Source organism: Trichoderma evansii, assembly GCF_050947405.1.
Source record: "Trichoderma evansii strain SZMC 28006 chromosome Unknown GGI43scaffold_4, whole genome shotgun sequence".
NCBI classification, from domain to species: Eukaryota; Fungi; Ascomycota; class Sordariomycetes; order Hypocreales; family Hypocreaceae; genus Trichoderma; species Trichoderma evansii.
Window position 1 is genome coordinate 949,087 of NW_028145202.1, and position 14,828 is coordinate 963,914.

General features: G+C 43.1%; 5 protein-coding genes across 5 annotated transcripts; 2 read left to right on the forward strand and 3 right to left on the reverse strand.

The window, feature by feature from the left end:
* Positions 1 to 87: 87 nt before the first annotated feature.
* Positions 88 to 2,004, reverse strand: GGI43DRAFT_398008 (Zn(II)2Cys6 transcription factor domain-containing protein). The gene has a single exon (XM_083205177.1). The coding sequence runs from the start codon at positions 1,983 to 1,985 to the stop codon at positions 399 to 401; it is 1,587 nt and encodes a 528-aa protein (XP_083063291.1). The 5' UTR covers positions 1,986 to 2,004; the 3' UTR covers positions 88 to 398.
* Positions 2,005 to 3,011: 1,007 nt separating this feature from the next.
* On the forward strand, positions 3,012 to 3,862 carry GGI43DRAFT_398010 (uncharacterized protein). The gene has a single exon (XM_083205178.1). The coding sequence runs from the start codon at positions 3,325 to 3,327 to the stop codon at positions 3,826 to 3,828; it is 504 nt and encodes a 167-aa protein (XP_083063292.1). The 5' UTR covers positions 3,012 to 3,324; the 3' UTR covers positions 3,829 to 3,862.
* Positions 3,863 to 5,078: 1,216 nt separating this feature from the next.
* On the reverse strand, positions 5,079 to 5,695 carry GGI43DRAFT_432147 (uncharacterized protein). Its single transcript, XM_083209523.1, has one exon. The coding sequence runs from the start codon at positions 5,608 to 5,610 to the stop codon at positions 5,230 to 5,232; it is 381 nt and encodes a 126-aa protein (XP_083063293.1). The 5' UTR covers positions 5,611 to 5,695; the 3' UTR covers positions 5,079 to 5,229.
* Positions 5,696 to 8,498: 2,803 nt separating this feature from the next.
* Positions 8,499 to 10,602, reverse strand: GGI43DRAFT_398012 (OSTA/TMEM184 family protein). The gene is made up of 6 exons (XM_083205179.1): positions 9,985 to 10,602; positions 9,776 to 9,923; positions 9,463 to 9,715; positions 9,279 to 9,404; positions 9,068 to 9,217; positions 8,499 to 8,993 (listed from the first exon to the last, which is right to left on the reverse strand). The coding sequence occupies exons 1-6, from the start codon at positions 10,028 to 10,030 to the stop codon at positions 8,556 to 8,558; spliced, it is 1,161 nt and encodes a 386-aa protein (XP_083063294.1). The 5' UTR covers positions 10,031 to 10,602; the 3' UTR covers positions 8,499 to 8,555.
* Positions 10,603 to 13,090: 2,488 nt separating this feature from the next.
* On the forward strand, positions 13,091 to 14,619 carry GGI43DRAFT_289297 (Alpha/Beta hydrolase protein). The gene is made up of 2 exons (XM_083201351.1): positions 13,091 to 13,189; positions 13,240 to 14,619. The coding sequence occupies exons 1-2, from the start codon at positions 13,139 to 13,141 to the stop codon at positions 14,551 to 14,553; spliced, it is 1,365 nt and encodes a 454-aa protein (XP_083063295.1). The 5' UTR covers positions 13,091 to 13,138; the 3' UTR covers positions 14,554 to 14,619.
* Positions 14,620 to 14,828: the final 209 nt, after the last annotated feature.

The window sequence follows — 14,828 nt, forward strand, 5'->3', positions numbered from 1 at the left end:
AGCTCTGGTTCGAGCTTCGACTTCATGATACCATTTCCTCCTAACCAGGGGGCATATTTTATCTTTCTTTATCTATTGCAGTTTTGGAATTTCTCAGTATAAGTGTCTCCAACTGTTTGTTAAAAAACACACAACACGTTGAAATATATTTTTTTATTTAGATGTTGGTTATATTAAAAGTGAATAAAATACTGCAAGATATTTATCTGCTTACTTGGTTTTTTTCGAAATCATCTTCCTATGCTTCATAATTTGTACCTTTTATCCATAACCTCATTCAGATTGGCAGTTACACCTGTCAATACTGTGAGGATAATTTGAGTTCAATTTCGTCTATGGTCTATGAGGCACTTGGGTGGATATCAAGTTGGACGAAGTAACTAACATTAAAGATTGCATTAGCCTGTAATATTGTCAGCATATATTCTTTCAGTAGTGTAATTACCGATATGCGAGCAGCCCATAATAGTACGGGTTCGCACAAGTTGCTCTTGAATCCATTCGCGCCTTTCTACTTCTAGAAGCTGAGAAAATGATGGACCGCAGCTCTGTGAGAAAATACCAATGAGTTGGCTGAGTGGAATCAAAATATGCCAAGGCCCTTGGGAAATGACGTTTTTAAAGTTCTCATCATGGGTCAAAAATTCGCTGCTATTCTGGTGATCGACAAGCTCGTTCCTAGTTTCGAGTTGATAATGGCTTGGAAGGAAAATGTCTTTGTCAGCGAAATCGTGGAGTGTTGCCATATGGGTGCGGTTTCCAAGGAAGAAAGGGACACTTCTGCAAATAAAGTCGACCATCTCCTGGATACTTTCTTGGATGAACGAATGACTGTTATCTGAGAGCCCTAAATTGCCGCCGCTAAGCTCAAGACATTCAAGCAGCACTTTAAGAATTATCACACGATAAATTCGCCAGGTATTCCAAATTGTGGCAATCTGCACGGATCGATAAACGTCAAAGGCTTGGGAATATGTTATTATAGGGGGGTTGCAGTGCGGCATATGGTCGAATGCCTCTGGCTGCCAGTGATCTGGGACTCCACTGGCCCATGTCTTGAGTCTTGTGTCAACGATTGCGGCTTTCGCGAATAAGTTCGCTAGCTCATCTTCTGTGGGCGAACTAGACAAACGCATGTTGAAGAACTCGTGTTGGGCATTCGCGACATCGATGCCAATTATGTCGAGTAGCAAACTTGGATTAAGAGATTCGTTATGATACTGAAGCCAAGAGGTTCCAGTGGCCGGTAGGCTCCTCTTTTCGCGAATTGCGAATGCCACTTCAGAATTCAAGACGTGAAAAGCCAAGGGAGCACGACGAAAATGTTCACTCTTCTGCTCCTGATGCCGGAGCAAAGCTACAGAACCATCATGGTGGGTGCGATTAAAGCCGTTCAATTCTAACATTGCACAAACGTTGTCGTGGAATTGAAGAGTCAGAGCAGCCACAACAGTAGCTCTGCTGAGGCACTCCGCCGGGTCGGTAATAGCAGTTTGAAGGCGTGCGATAGCATCGACAAACACCTTCTGTGACGCTCCAGGCCTGCTTCCGAGTCCCAGCCACCGATCGAACATGGCGATCGAGACTGCTGACAACGCAAGAGACGCAGCCGAGTCATGGCGCTCACCAGAGAGCACAAGAGGCAGTATCTCAAAGAAGCCCGTCGAAGATGCGGCCCGACGGCCCAAAGTGGCGAATTGGGTGAGAAAGAAGCACAGAGCAGCGTCTTTTTTGTTCGGCGTTGGTGATGGAATGATGGTCGACTGAACTGAAGTACGCGTAACCAATACGCGCTGCTGATTCTGAGAATTCCTCGGGTTGGTGCTTCTGACAGTGTTGACGAACCTCACTCGCACCCTTGGCTGGTAACCTTCGCATTCGCGGCCAAGGCGGCTGCAGCGTTGGCATCCTGGCTTGCCCTCGTCGCACTTGACTTTTCGTCTTTTGCAGGTGTTGCAGCCTTTAGATCTCCCAGAGTTGACCATGGTTGCTGTTATGAGTTGCTATATGTTGTAATGCAGTGTTAAGGGGGGTTCTTCTTATTGAAACCAGAACTGTGGCGGAGCTTGGCTCGGCGCGGAAGTCTGATGCCGCCTCCATCAGCGCTAGTAACAGTTAAACAGCTAGAGGATTCTTCGACAACCAAATCGGACAATAGCTAAGCAGATCAAAAAAATTCGGGTGAGAGAATGTAAGTTACGATGCCGTCGACCTATATTTACACTGCTGTTTGGTATTTTATTTATGACGGAGGTCATATTAAAATGAAGTCCTGCAAGCTCTTGGGTAGAGGGAGAAACCGTAGAACACCCCTTGCCCTTGCAAGCTAATATTATCTTACAACATCCTCCATCTAAATACTTGAAACGTTATATAATTATTTCAACTGTCACCGAAACTTTTTCTTTCTTTTAATGCCGTGGCTCGTACACGGGGCGGACGATGCAAACGCGTGTATTCGGTATCTACATGTAGCTTTGTGAACCCACGTGCTCTGGCTGATACATTTTCGCATGCTCCTGGAAAGCTGTGCCAGAGTCAAGTACATTTATACTGGTGTTTAGAAAGCATGTATCGGCGTCTAGAACACGCTGATACCAAGGGGATGAAGAATCGGCGAGAAAAATGACAAAAGATGTTGTGCATACGACTATGGGTTTGCTAGAAAATGTAAGTCAGCGGGGTACATTAAATACATACATTCCAACCCATCGCTTGGGCGATGGTTGACATGTTAGAACTTGACTAATTTACAGGGCTTTTACACTTCTAGATTATACAGAGTGGTACATTGCAATATTGTAGGTGCATGTAGGCAGTATAGCTTAACGAATGTTTCTTTCTCATAGATACATGTAATTACATGTAACATTGGCCACGGAGGTTGATTTCATTAAGGGCATATATTTAAATTATACTGTCTTTATATTTTCGTGATCTTCACTTAAGCTCGTAAGAATAATTCTAATAAATACCAACACTGGTAACAATATTTACATAGATACGTGTATGCTACGCGGGGGCAGACATGTGTTTTGACTCACTTTGAAGTCGCACCAACAACCGCCAAAATATATTTTCCCCCTTCTGTGGCCGACTCCAGGTCTTAATCTCATCACTCTACATACTAAGAACTGAAGCGAATTTTCACTAACCCAGCACCACCTCTATGTAAGCACCCTATTGTACTCACATTCGACATTGATGACCACCCGCCCTCCAATAGGCACGGCTTGAAGCTAGGCGAGCATTCACACATGCTATACAGTCGCCAATTCATGAGTACATCGTGTTGCTCTTGCTAATAATTGTCAAAGGACCGCCATGCAAGACGAAACCGATAACTCATCTACTACCTTTACCCAATTTACACCGGAAACATCTCAACCAACCATTTTCGGTGAGGTCTGGGACGGTCGGCGCTATGCGGTACCTTGGCCAGGCAATAAATACAACATTTTCATAAACGGCACGAACCGGGCGATTTGCTCAAATCCCTCGGGTCATCTTTACGTTTATGACTTCAACGAGGACATATTCCAGCAACACACATGGCTATGCGTCGAAAAGAACGGGTATTTTGGCTTTGTCAATCCTCAAACAGGCAGGTTTATGGGTCACAACAATTGCGATCAACTGCACTCGGCAACATTTCAACATGAAGCATGGGAATTTATGACAGTAAGGAAGCATCCAGAGGGAAGTTATGAGTTGCTAATGCCACATTGGTGGCATACGCTGAAGAAAGTGTGTGTCGTGGAAGGTTCGGATGAGGTGGTATTGCGACAGCATATAACGACGGTTTGGCAGTTTGTCAAGGTAGATTAGGCATTGAATTGAACACACTAATTGATTGCCTATATTTTATTTTCAATGCCCAGTTCTAAATTCAAAGGCCTTTTCTAAGTATCTCACTTCTATCACACATTGTGCACAGAATCCTTTTTGTTTGGCCCTGTTATACTCTGTCTCTACAAGGCAGGTAGTATAGCTTGAATAGAAGCCTTGACATAAGAAATCGTATTCTGGATAAGGTGATTACTAGGAGAGTTGCCATATGAGTCACCAGCTTTGCTGGTTTACAACCAACCTTCTGTCATTCTTATTGCTTGTTCTCAGCGAGATATTGCTCTATAAACCAAGCAACAGAGTAAATAAATTATTATTCTATAGTGGCTTTTTTTCTTTTAACAAAGTGTCTTCTAATGACCTATGAAAGGGTTAACTCTTACTTAGGTAAATCAACATATCCAGCCCAGTGCCAGAACAATAAACACCCATCCTAATGAACTCATCTGCTGCAGAAGTCCAACGACTAACCCTTTTCAACTCAGTAATTCCTTCTAAGATCTTCTCCAAAAAGTTTTACCTATTGTATTAATCTCTGACTATCCAATCTCTACAAGTTCTACCATCTATAGCCCACAAATCACTTTGAAAGCCAGGTTGTCTGGCTAGAGTTTTAGACTTGGTTATTTTGGAGCTGGCATAGAAGGGATCAACTTTCTCACTTTACACAGCTGAATAATGTAAGCAATTTAAGACAGGCGAAAATTGAGTAGCTAGTTTAGGTATGAATTGGACGCAAGGACACTAGCACAAGCGGAGTAAATAAAAAGTATGTCAGTACTATCCTACAAGTCACCAGCACAAGAAAGTATTGCAATTACGTCAAAAAGAAAAATACATAATATCTAATAGTGCCTATGCTAACAAGAAAGAAGTATTACTGTAGTTGGTATACGTATTATATGGGAGGCATCCCATCATAAGAGGCGTTTCATGTTCTACGGAGCCATTTTGCGCTTGCATAGAGGATGGTCATGACTCTATATAGGCAAAGCATTGACTTTCATAGCCTCTCTACCGCGCTCGCCGCTACCATGTTATCAAAAGTGTATAGATATCTTGTTAAAGGGAGAGCAAAAAGAGAGAATGGCACTTGTATAACCTAATAGGGACAAGACTTTCAGGACTAGCTGTGTATTTTAACTCAATGAGTGTAAATAAATAATCATATAGGCCTATAGATTACTATAATGAGCGACTAAATAACAACTAGGATAAACGCTACCTCCGTAAGGTTCCAATAACCCAGTATTGCTCCGTAAGCACCAATGTATTATTGCGTGTGCACATATCTTCCTGTAGTTGAGTCGTACCAAATTAAAAGATTAAATAAATCGACCCTCCGTCTAGATCCCTTCCAAACCCTCAGCTTTGGAAAGGTTAAGAGCGAGTGCAGGCGATTGTGAAGCCCTTCTCCCAGTTCACAGGCTGCTGAGCGAATCTCTCAAAATCCTTCGCTGGGTCGAAGATGTGCGCGACCTCCGTAAATCCATTCTTGAACACTTTGCAGTCGGCGTTTTGGAAATTAGATTGGAAGAAAAGGCTGGTAACAAGCAGAGTGCCGTCTTTGAAGAGATCAGAGCCTCCGAAAGCCTGGCCAATATCGACAGGAACTCCATTGGTGGGGATGGCAGCGTTGCCATTTGCTCCAGAGTCATCGTTTGAAAGTTGAACTGTGACCTTGTCTACATCCCGAGTAGAAGGAGCTGCAGAAACAGCAAGAGCGAGGAGGGAGAGAGAGAAAGCGGTGGCAGAACGCATTTTGGTAAAGATACGAATTTGAATTGATAGCTGTGATTACAAGGTTGCTATTTATGTTGAGTTATTGTATGTCGTATATTGTTGCTGTGAGTGCGATAGAATGATGAATTAAGTCTTTAAGGGTGAGATAAAGAGCTGTTTATATAGATAACTGATATCTTCGCTTTCATAATTCAGCATGATTTACTAAATATAAATTGACTTTACACTTCTTTCCAGCTTCAAAGGGTGAACCAGCAATAGACTTTGCTTGACACCGGAGAGTAGTCGATCCGCTTATAGAGAATATAAGCTGACTATTTTTCTGGCATCCTTAGCCTCAAGCTAGCTGTGGCATTGTGCGCGATACTTTTTTCCTCAGCTCACCGACGTCATATTGCTAGGCGCAAGTGCAATGTAAGCTAAGTAACGTGGGCTAAAATGTTAAGGCAGAGTTTATAAGTTACAATCGTGGAGAGGCAATAAAGTGGAACAGTACGCTATCCACGGATAGCGGATAACCGGACCTGACAGGCTTAGCAACTTGCCCTAGTATAAGCCAAAAAATAAATTGTACTGACAATTAAAGCCTTTATTATACAATGTCGCTGCCACCTCGGGCAAAAGTGGAATCCCGCAATCAATTGTGAACTAGTCAAAGTTATATATAAACTGCCACAATATCTTATGCTTTGTTAGTGAAACTTTGCACTTATGACACCTCTATCAATGTTGCAATTCGTCGCAAGGATAGCGAGGACAGAGGTGACATCATGAACTTCCTTGAGCATAATTAATTTTTTATCCAAGTATAGCAGGCGAAACTTGAAATAAGGCTGATGGGACGAAACACTCTTCATTTGCTATCGCCTATGGTGTCTTTGGCCAGGTAAAATATCGTTCTTGACACACCTACGAACCCCGTCCGGTGTCATGTCACATGTAGATTACTGGGCTCATCTTGTGCGAGCTATCCGAGAGTGTGGCAAATAGTATATATCGTCAAAAGCTCAAGAAGCATGGGGCAGATTGTTTCCCCGCCGGCCATAAGATTGACTACCACGTCATATGAGGCGTCCATATAGACGCCTCATATGATATATGACAGTCTCATTAAGTTAAAGACGTATTTATTTATTAGGTAAATTATATATTAGACATGATCATCATGATGTTATATCCATTGCGTTTAAGTTATACTCTTATGGAAATGAACACAGCGGGCGTTAAAATGAAAACCTTTATCTTTATAATAGTAACGTTAACGATTCTTCCATGGTAAAGCATCTCTATTATTAGTCTAACACAAGTAGAAAGGATCCAAGTAGTGAAAGCATACATTCAAGTATCCAGAGTCAATGCCAAATGTAGAGGATATCAGCTGAACTTTATTTATTCGATCGCAACATTTGAAGTCTAGTTCCCCAATGCCACCGCCGAAGAATCGCCTTGTAGTTAGCGTCTGTGCTAGACCGCCAACTCGATGTTCGCTGCACGTCAAGTCGGAAAATTTCAGTGCTAATATTAGATTTGGCTATACCTCTTTCTATCTGCAGGCTGATCAGCTAAAGGCTCCAGAGTATTTCCTTCTAGTTGCATCTTCACATGCCGTGGCAGTCATTGTAGCAATACCTTGCCACGCCTTGCCATACTTTGTCACACCTTGTGCTTGTGGCTATCTGCATAATCGGAGATTCATTTAGCAGTAGTACATGGGCAATGGATTCCATACATCCGCCTCTTCCGTGCCAAAATAATAATATTGTCGCTTTTTGTTGAAGCTATCTTGGTGTTCGCCGCAATTACAAACTGTATCGCCCGATGCACCTATCCCAAAATGGACGTCTAGCTTTAGGCCGTATGTTTCATGATATCTGTAAATCTTCCATTGGGTATTCCTTGCAAATACGTTTCTCGCAAGGCAAATTTCTGTTCTTTCAGTCCCAGCCAGGGGCCAGCTACCAGCAGCTGGGCTTGTTTATATACTGCCAGGGCTATACCTTCGCTCAAAATTAATCCTGCTTTCTGTTCCCAGGACGCAATATCCCATTTTTGGGCTGACTATCATGTCCTTTGGATGTATTTGAGGACACTAACTTTGTCGTATGCATTGGCCAATACCTGCTGAGTTGTCAAGCCATACCCTTGGAGTAAATACTATTACTCAAAGTTATGAGAGGCGTGAAGCCAAAAGCACAAGTGGCAGCTGCTACCGCTGAGTATCTCCGTGAATATTCCAAGTTAATTAATCCTTATTTGATATTGAGTCAGACATTTTAAGTCGCCAAAGCTGTCTTTGTGGCTGAGTGTTTAGATAAGAAGTGGTTGGATAATGCCGATATAATAGACGACCAGCCTCGCAAGTCGAAAACGGCCTGTACAGTGTCGCGATATTTCCCAAACGATAAAAAACGTTGATAGTCATCAGTACGACCGGTTATTGGTCTGGATTTTCGGGCCGTCCCTTTGAGCCGCCCAAGTCTGTTCATCACGTCCTGGATCTCCAAAGACCCACAGTTTGTGACAGGCAGATTTCTCCGGCTATATTTTTGTCAGGCAAGGCTTCAATAGAAATTGCTAGTAGATTGTTACCGTGGGAATATTTGCCCATCACTGCGAGATTGCAGAAAAGATCTGGGCTGTTCGGAGTGAATCATGTGAGGTATACAGATTCGTGTCCCATAAGGTAGGGTAGATAGCAGCCTTTTGCAGACGATAGAGCTCTATTAGGTGCCAGGTGAGGATATTTGTGGCTACGATGAAGGTATCTATGATCCTACAGGTGATATAGTAAGATTCTATTGAGATTAAAAACAGTCCAGTTAAAAATATTTATCAATATAATACTTATTTATATATATATATTAATCTATAGTGTAATCTAATATTCTAAAATCCTTATTTCTATCCCTGAATCATACATATGTCCATTACAAGAGGCGCCCGATGCTATAGAATACAACGCTTCACCTGTTTTCTCCATATAGAGCCTGGTATCCTGATTGGTTATTCCGCATAATGCCGCTATTAGAACGGTAAGTATGGTCCATATCATGACCAAGTTCAGCAGCGCTGGAGGCCTCATGAGATTCAGTAATCATGTAGAAAGCAAAGACAATCCCCTCAACTGTCTCTCTAGGATTCAACATGGCTAAAAATGCGCGCACGCCAAGGAAGCCTCCTTGGTAAGATCTCAGAATGTCTTTGCGACCACTTGACTCCTCGATATCAGCTCCACGGCCGAGTAGGTATGGCTGCACTGAATAGGCCCATGCCATAAATGCGGAGATGGGCACCATCTCAACGCAGCTAAGTAACGCAGGTATTCCGATATGTAGATCGGCATATGTAAGCTTCGACGTAGGATTGAGGGCGCTAGTACTGCTCAAGATCATGAAAATTATCTGATCGAAATATACGTTAGTCTCTATATCTGAGCTTGCAATGAGTAAAATATAGGATAAAATAATATTCTTACGCTTTGCACGAAGTTCAGAAATACTATAAGCTTGAACGCAACTAGCTTTAACATAGGCTTATGAACTGCAAGCTCAGATTGCAATGTCTTGACGAACAACAGAACAGACGTGACGGCGAGTGTGAGTGAAACCTGAGAAACAATAGTGATCTAGTCAAAGTTAGTTGCACGTCAAGCTATGAGTGCAAGTACAAAATCAAATTTGACTTACCCACAGCCTTGTATAATATAGCTCAATCTTATATTGACAATAAGTTCCCACTGCCTGGGAAATGTTGGTAGCAATTGCCGCCAGCACGGCAAAAATGGGATACTGAAAGACCGCTATCCAACGACTCTAAACGGGACAATGCCAGTTAGATCCAATTTCGTATGCTATAGATATTCCGACTTACTCGAAACCAAGACAGTCCGCCGACTGTCCCAGCCTTCGCTTTTTTATCCAAGACTGTCATTTTCGCAAAGAAGGCACTTCGTTTCTCGGAATCGGGCGATATAAAGTCACACATGAGAAGGAAGAACGCGCATAGTGAGATTGACTGGAAGACCTCAAGCCATGGGACGAGGTAGACATCCGCCTTCGGGAAGCATATTGACAAGAGGCAAAAGAGGGAATAGAAAGGAACTAGAAGGCTAATTCTCATAATCCTGCGGCCAATAGTCAGTTTTTTTTCTAGGTCTATGAGGCAGAGATAGAGCAAAATATACTTCACTTGTTCGCTAGGATTGCTCAGCCGATTTGCGTGACTAAGCAGGTGAATAAAAATTACGATGCACGCAACTACCACACAGCTCCCAGCTAAGATTTTATCGAACTGGAAGAAGATTGTGGTCCCAAAAATTGCTTCAGTGGCATCTGTAGTCGTAATGTTAGGTACATGCGCATCTAACTAGGCACTCGTAATATGGTGTAGTACTTTCAGAGAGGTCATGCGACGGGCATGTGTGGTTCTTTGAACCCATTTTGAGGAGGATAATAGGAAGAGCCGTAGAGTTGAATCAAATAAAAATAAAATTAGCTCAAAGTGTATGTAACAATGTCCTTAAAACAAATAAATGATAGTACGAGATGCGTATTATAACAATATAAATGCTCGAAATGAATGAACTACGCACCGCTAGTGACAATTACATCAAGCTAGGGGAGGTTAGGGAGGCCTCTTTTATAATACATGTTGTTTTGTGAATAGTTGCAAAAGCACAGACGCTTCAGATCCTTCCAAAAAAAAGAATATTCTCCTTGAAAAGAGTTGCTGAGACTCAGGATCTTGGAGTTGTCGAATGGATAGCCCAAAGTGGCATAGTACAATCGGGCATAGCATAGGCGATGCAGGGGCTCAGCCTTTGCTCCTGGTATGCGACGTCAGACAGTGGCGGAGGTTAAGCGCTGCGGAAGTGAATGATTTGCTAATTTGTGCCGGCACTAAAGCTCCTACCGGGGGTTTTTCCCAATTGCCATCTTCGCTTACGGCGAAAGCAGTGGTTACTGGCGCTTTGGATCGCCGCAGGATAAGAAGGAGGATAAGAAATCTGGCTGGAAAACCCCGAAATTTGGGAAGACAGAACATCTACTGTATGCGTTCGACGCTGCTCCGAGCACCAAAACTTTTACTCCGAGACTCAGCACTGTAAATCTACATAACTGATAGTACCTATAGAGAGAAGGATTAGGTAGTGTGTCGCTTGAGCGCCTTATGCCCCACGAGAGGCCGGCCCAGCGAAGCTATTCGCTAGGCCACATGGCGTAAAATGAACCAATCCAATCCAATCCTACAGCAAGGCGAACTAGGACATTGCCCGCTGTATGCCTAACTTCGCTCTCGGTCATCAAAGACAATTAGGATTGGTTCGGATGCCTGTCCAACATGATTATAATGCCGTTTTGCATACCACCTTAGGATTTTTGTAAATGCAATTCATCGCTACATATGACTATTTTATGCTAAGCGGTATAAGACGTGAGGAAGATACCAAATTAGTTCCCATGCCGCGCTCCTACCAGCAGAGTTGCACTAGCAATGGAGCAGCCTTCAGCATATCAGAGTGACCGATCCTAAGACTATTGAAAATGGAAAAAAAGTCCGATTCTAAAACCGTGCATTTATTTAAAATGGTGGTACATCTCGGTTATGGCCGACGCAACCAAATGTTAATCCGGGTAGATCTTTCAGCGAAGGATTCTCCTGAGGAGCTAGTAGGTTCTTGCAAAAATAGCACTTCGCCTGCTGAGCCTGTTATTAGATGCCTCCATCATCTTTATTTTCAAAAAGTTTCTCGATTATATTACTTTTTGGTATATATACTTTTATATGAGATCGCGTACACTCTTATTAACCTAGGTCGGCGATAAGCTACCAATTATGTTTTCCGATGGTATATGCGACACACACATGGACAAATGTTGCGACAGAGTTTCTATATCAAAATGTCCGAATATATGTTATGTTGAAGTTATTTTGCTATTCCAAGTCGTAATAGTTGGCATTCCGCGAGAAGGACATGGGCAACTGGAGAAAGTTGACTCTCCAAGATCTCAAACTCGTGTTTCAAAGGTTAGGACAGCATCACAAGTGCTGATGGAGCAACAGCGGGCTCACTAACTACAGAGCATCTATCAATCCTATTAATCCACGAATCGATTGCATTCATCTCAAGCTTTCATCCCAAGCACAACCTCTTCCGGTTCTTAAGTGTTGTCAGCAGACTAGACCACCCTTAGCATTGCTTACTGTGTGCCTGGCTGAACTATCTATCACTTTTTGAATGTTGATGCATTGCAGGATCAGCAAGCCTTCAACTCAAGGCGAGAAGGATTCAGTACCCGAGGTGGAGATGAAGCCACATGTAGTCATCGGCGCCCAAGAATGAGAATGTGCATCACGGCCGTTGATTGACTGTGGCTCAATGCAATTCACTTACGCGTACGTCAAACCTATGTCCTTGAAATAATTTATTCTAATTGGTGACTTAGCAATGCATTTCTGCCTAGTACAGCTAAATGCTCGCTTTCGCTTTCGCTTTGGCCGAATTTGGGAAAGGCTAGATGAGACAGATCCGTCACAGTGCTGCCGTGAACAGGGCGGCTATGGGACAACAAGCTTACTTTTTAGGGATAGAACTAGGGCAGCCTGAGCGGGAACAGCGAGGAAATTAACAGCAAAATACGCCCACCAAATGCTTGAACTACCTCCTTGGCTACCTATATTGAAGGATTTGGACGCTGATTCTTGGGGTTGATTCTCGAAGCTTAGACCATTTTGAAACACCACTCAACTCGAAAGAACTTCCCATTTAGGTTGAAAAATAGCCGAGTGGGGCTTCGGCAGTTTTGCATTGAGTTTCGCAACTCTTTGTTACTCTGGATCCAGTCAAAAATATTTGGACTCTCATTATTCATTCACAGATAGGTAATGAGCTATTGTACTACGTTCAGTAAGATGGCATTTCGTAAACTATATTTGAATATATAGTTAAACACGATGGTGAAGGTCTGCCAAGTTTCCTTATTTATGACATTCTCTACACAATGCAACAGCATCATTTTATCCTTTGCATCTATACGTGGCAAGGCTATGTAAGTGCCACCCTCTTTAGTGGATTTGACGCTTCTCCACCCCTATATGCGCCTACAGTACATTGTTTGTTGGTATTAGTTGGAAAATCAGTTCACTCATTAACTTTTTATTTAAGCAAATATTCGTAAAAGTATGCTCCGCCACAATACTAAGCCTTGTAAAGAATGGAATTGGCCGTGAATCCTATGCGAGCTGCAAATCTTAGGGCGAAATCAAATTCCGAGGAAGGAACCGAGGCTTCGATTCAAGCCCCTAGAACAGGGAATATAATCGTCATGCATCTATGTAGCACAGGAGGCAGGAATGGTGGCAACCTGGTCGCGTGTATCCTGCTGTCGTAATCACTTTGAATGCTGTCACTCCGAGTAGGCTGAGCTAGTTCCGAAGGAGATTCTCCTGCCAGCTACCATGGACTGAAAATTTATATATAAAGGGTGGTATTCATCCATTTAATTTGCCTTAGCATCCATAAACAGATACAACCAACCAAAACAATATGAGATACCAGAACATTATTTTGACTCTCGGGACCTTGGCTATGCGCGTTGTAAGCTTCTTCATTTCAATACTTGGATAACATACTAACAATGAAGATAGACTGCCCAAGTCAGTTCCGAGAAAAATGCTATATTCCAGTTAAGCAATGACACCGAGTTTGCGTTTATGCTGGAAGCTACGCTGTCTCTTTCCAACAATTTTGGAGCAAACACTGGCGAAGTTCTCCGAGTCGCTAGTCAGATTGTTCCCGGCGACTTCGAAAGCTGGTACAGAGAGTTCATATTTCTAGCGGATAAGATACATGGCAAAGCAGAAGCCATCAATGCCAAGCGCTTTCCTATATCGGCTCGCGAAGCATACTTTCGATCTGCTACCTATTACCGCGCTGCTACCACTTTCTTATATGCCAACAGAAGCGATCCGCGGATTTATTCGGTCTGGGATTCCGCTCTAGCAGACTTCAACAAAGCAATGTCTCTGCTTCCGGTCCCAGGCGAACGAGCGAATATCTCAGCAACAAATTTCACTGTACCTGCCATTTTCTACTCTGCCCAAAATTCAGCAAATTCACCTGCAAATCACAAACAAAGTTCTTTTAATTCCACGAAGCGTCCTACAGTAATTGTAGGCAATGGATATGATGGCTCACAAGAAGAGCTCTACCACACTTTTGGTCGAGCAATTCTCGACCGTGGCTGGAACTTCATTACATATGAAGGTCCGGGTCAGCCAACTGTTCGCCGGCAACAAGGGCTGGGATTTATTCCCAACTGGTGGGAGGCCGTCACTCCTGTGGTAGACTATTTAACAAAGCGTCATGACGTGGACACGGACAGAATTGCTCTCATTGGATACTCGTTCGGTGGGACGCTGGCACCGCTTGCCGCATCTCATGAACATCGTCTATCAGCTGTAATGGCAATTGACGGAATTACTAGCTTGTTCAACGCAACCAAAAGCCAGCTTCCGCCCCAGATTAACTCTGTTTTTGAAAGTGGCAATAAGACAGAGTTCGACGCATTGTTAATTCCTCTTGTTGACGATACAGATGTCCCAACTGAGCTCCGATGGGCGATTGCCCAGTCATTGTGGGCTTTTGACACTCCAAGTCCATATGAGTGGTTCACAAAGCTGCGCGAATTTAAAGTCGACCAAACCGTGGCTGACAGTATTCATTGTCCGGTATTTGTTAATGAAGGAGAGAATGACAGCTTGGCACCAGGGCAGGCTCCGGAAATGGCAAAACTTCTCGGGAAAAAGGCCACATATAATTTATTCAAGACAGAATTGGGCGCAGGTGAGCACTGCCAGCTTGGAGCAGAATCACAAGTCTCACAGGTCGCATTTGACTGGCTAAGTGATATTTGGGAGGGTGTCAGTGTCCCTCACAATATTACTGGCGGCGTTTATTAAAGGTGGTATATTACGGGGAACTCATCATGGCTATCAAGAGAGCTATATATAGGCAAACGATGTAATAGCTCCGTTTAGTAATGGTTACGAACTGAGATACTGCTAAACAGCTTGGCAACGTGAATCTGTTATTATGCAAATAAAGTGCCCGCTTCCTGTCTCTGGGCGCATATTATCAATGGAGAAGAATTGAATAGTTGACCCGTTACTAACATGCCGTTATACCGATGTAAAATATTGTTTAATGCGGGTACAAAAAGGCATAATAAAACCCA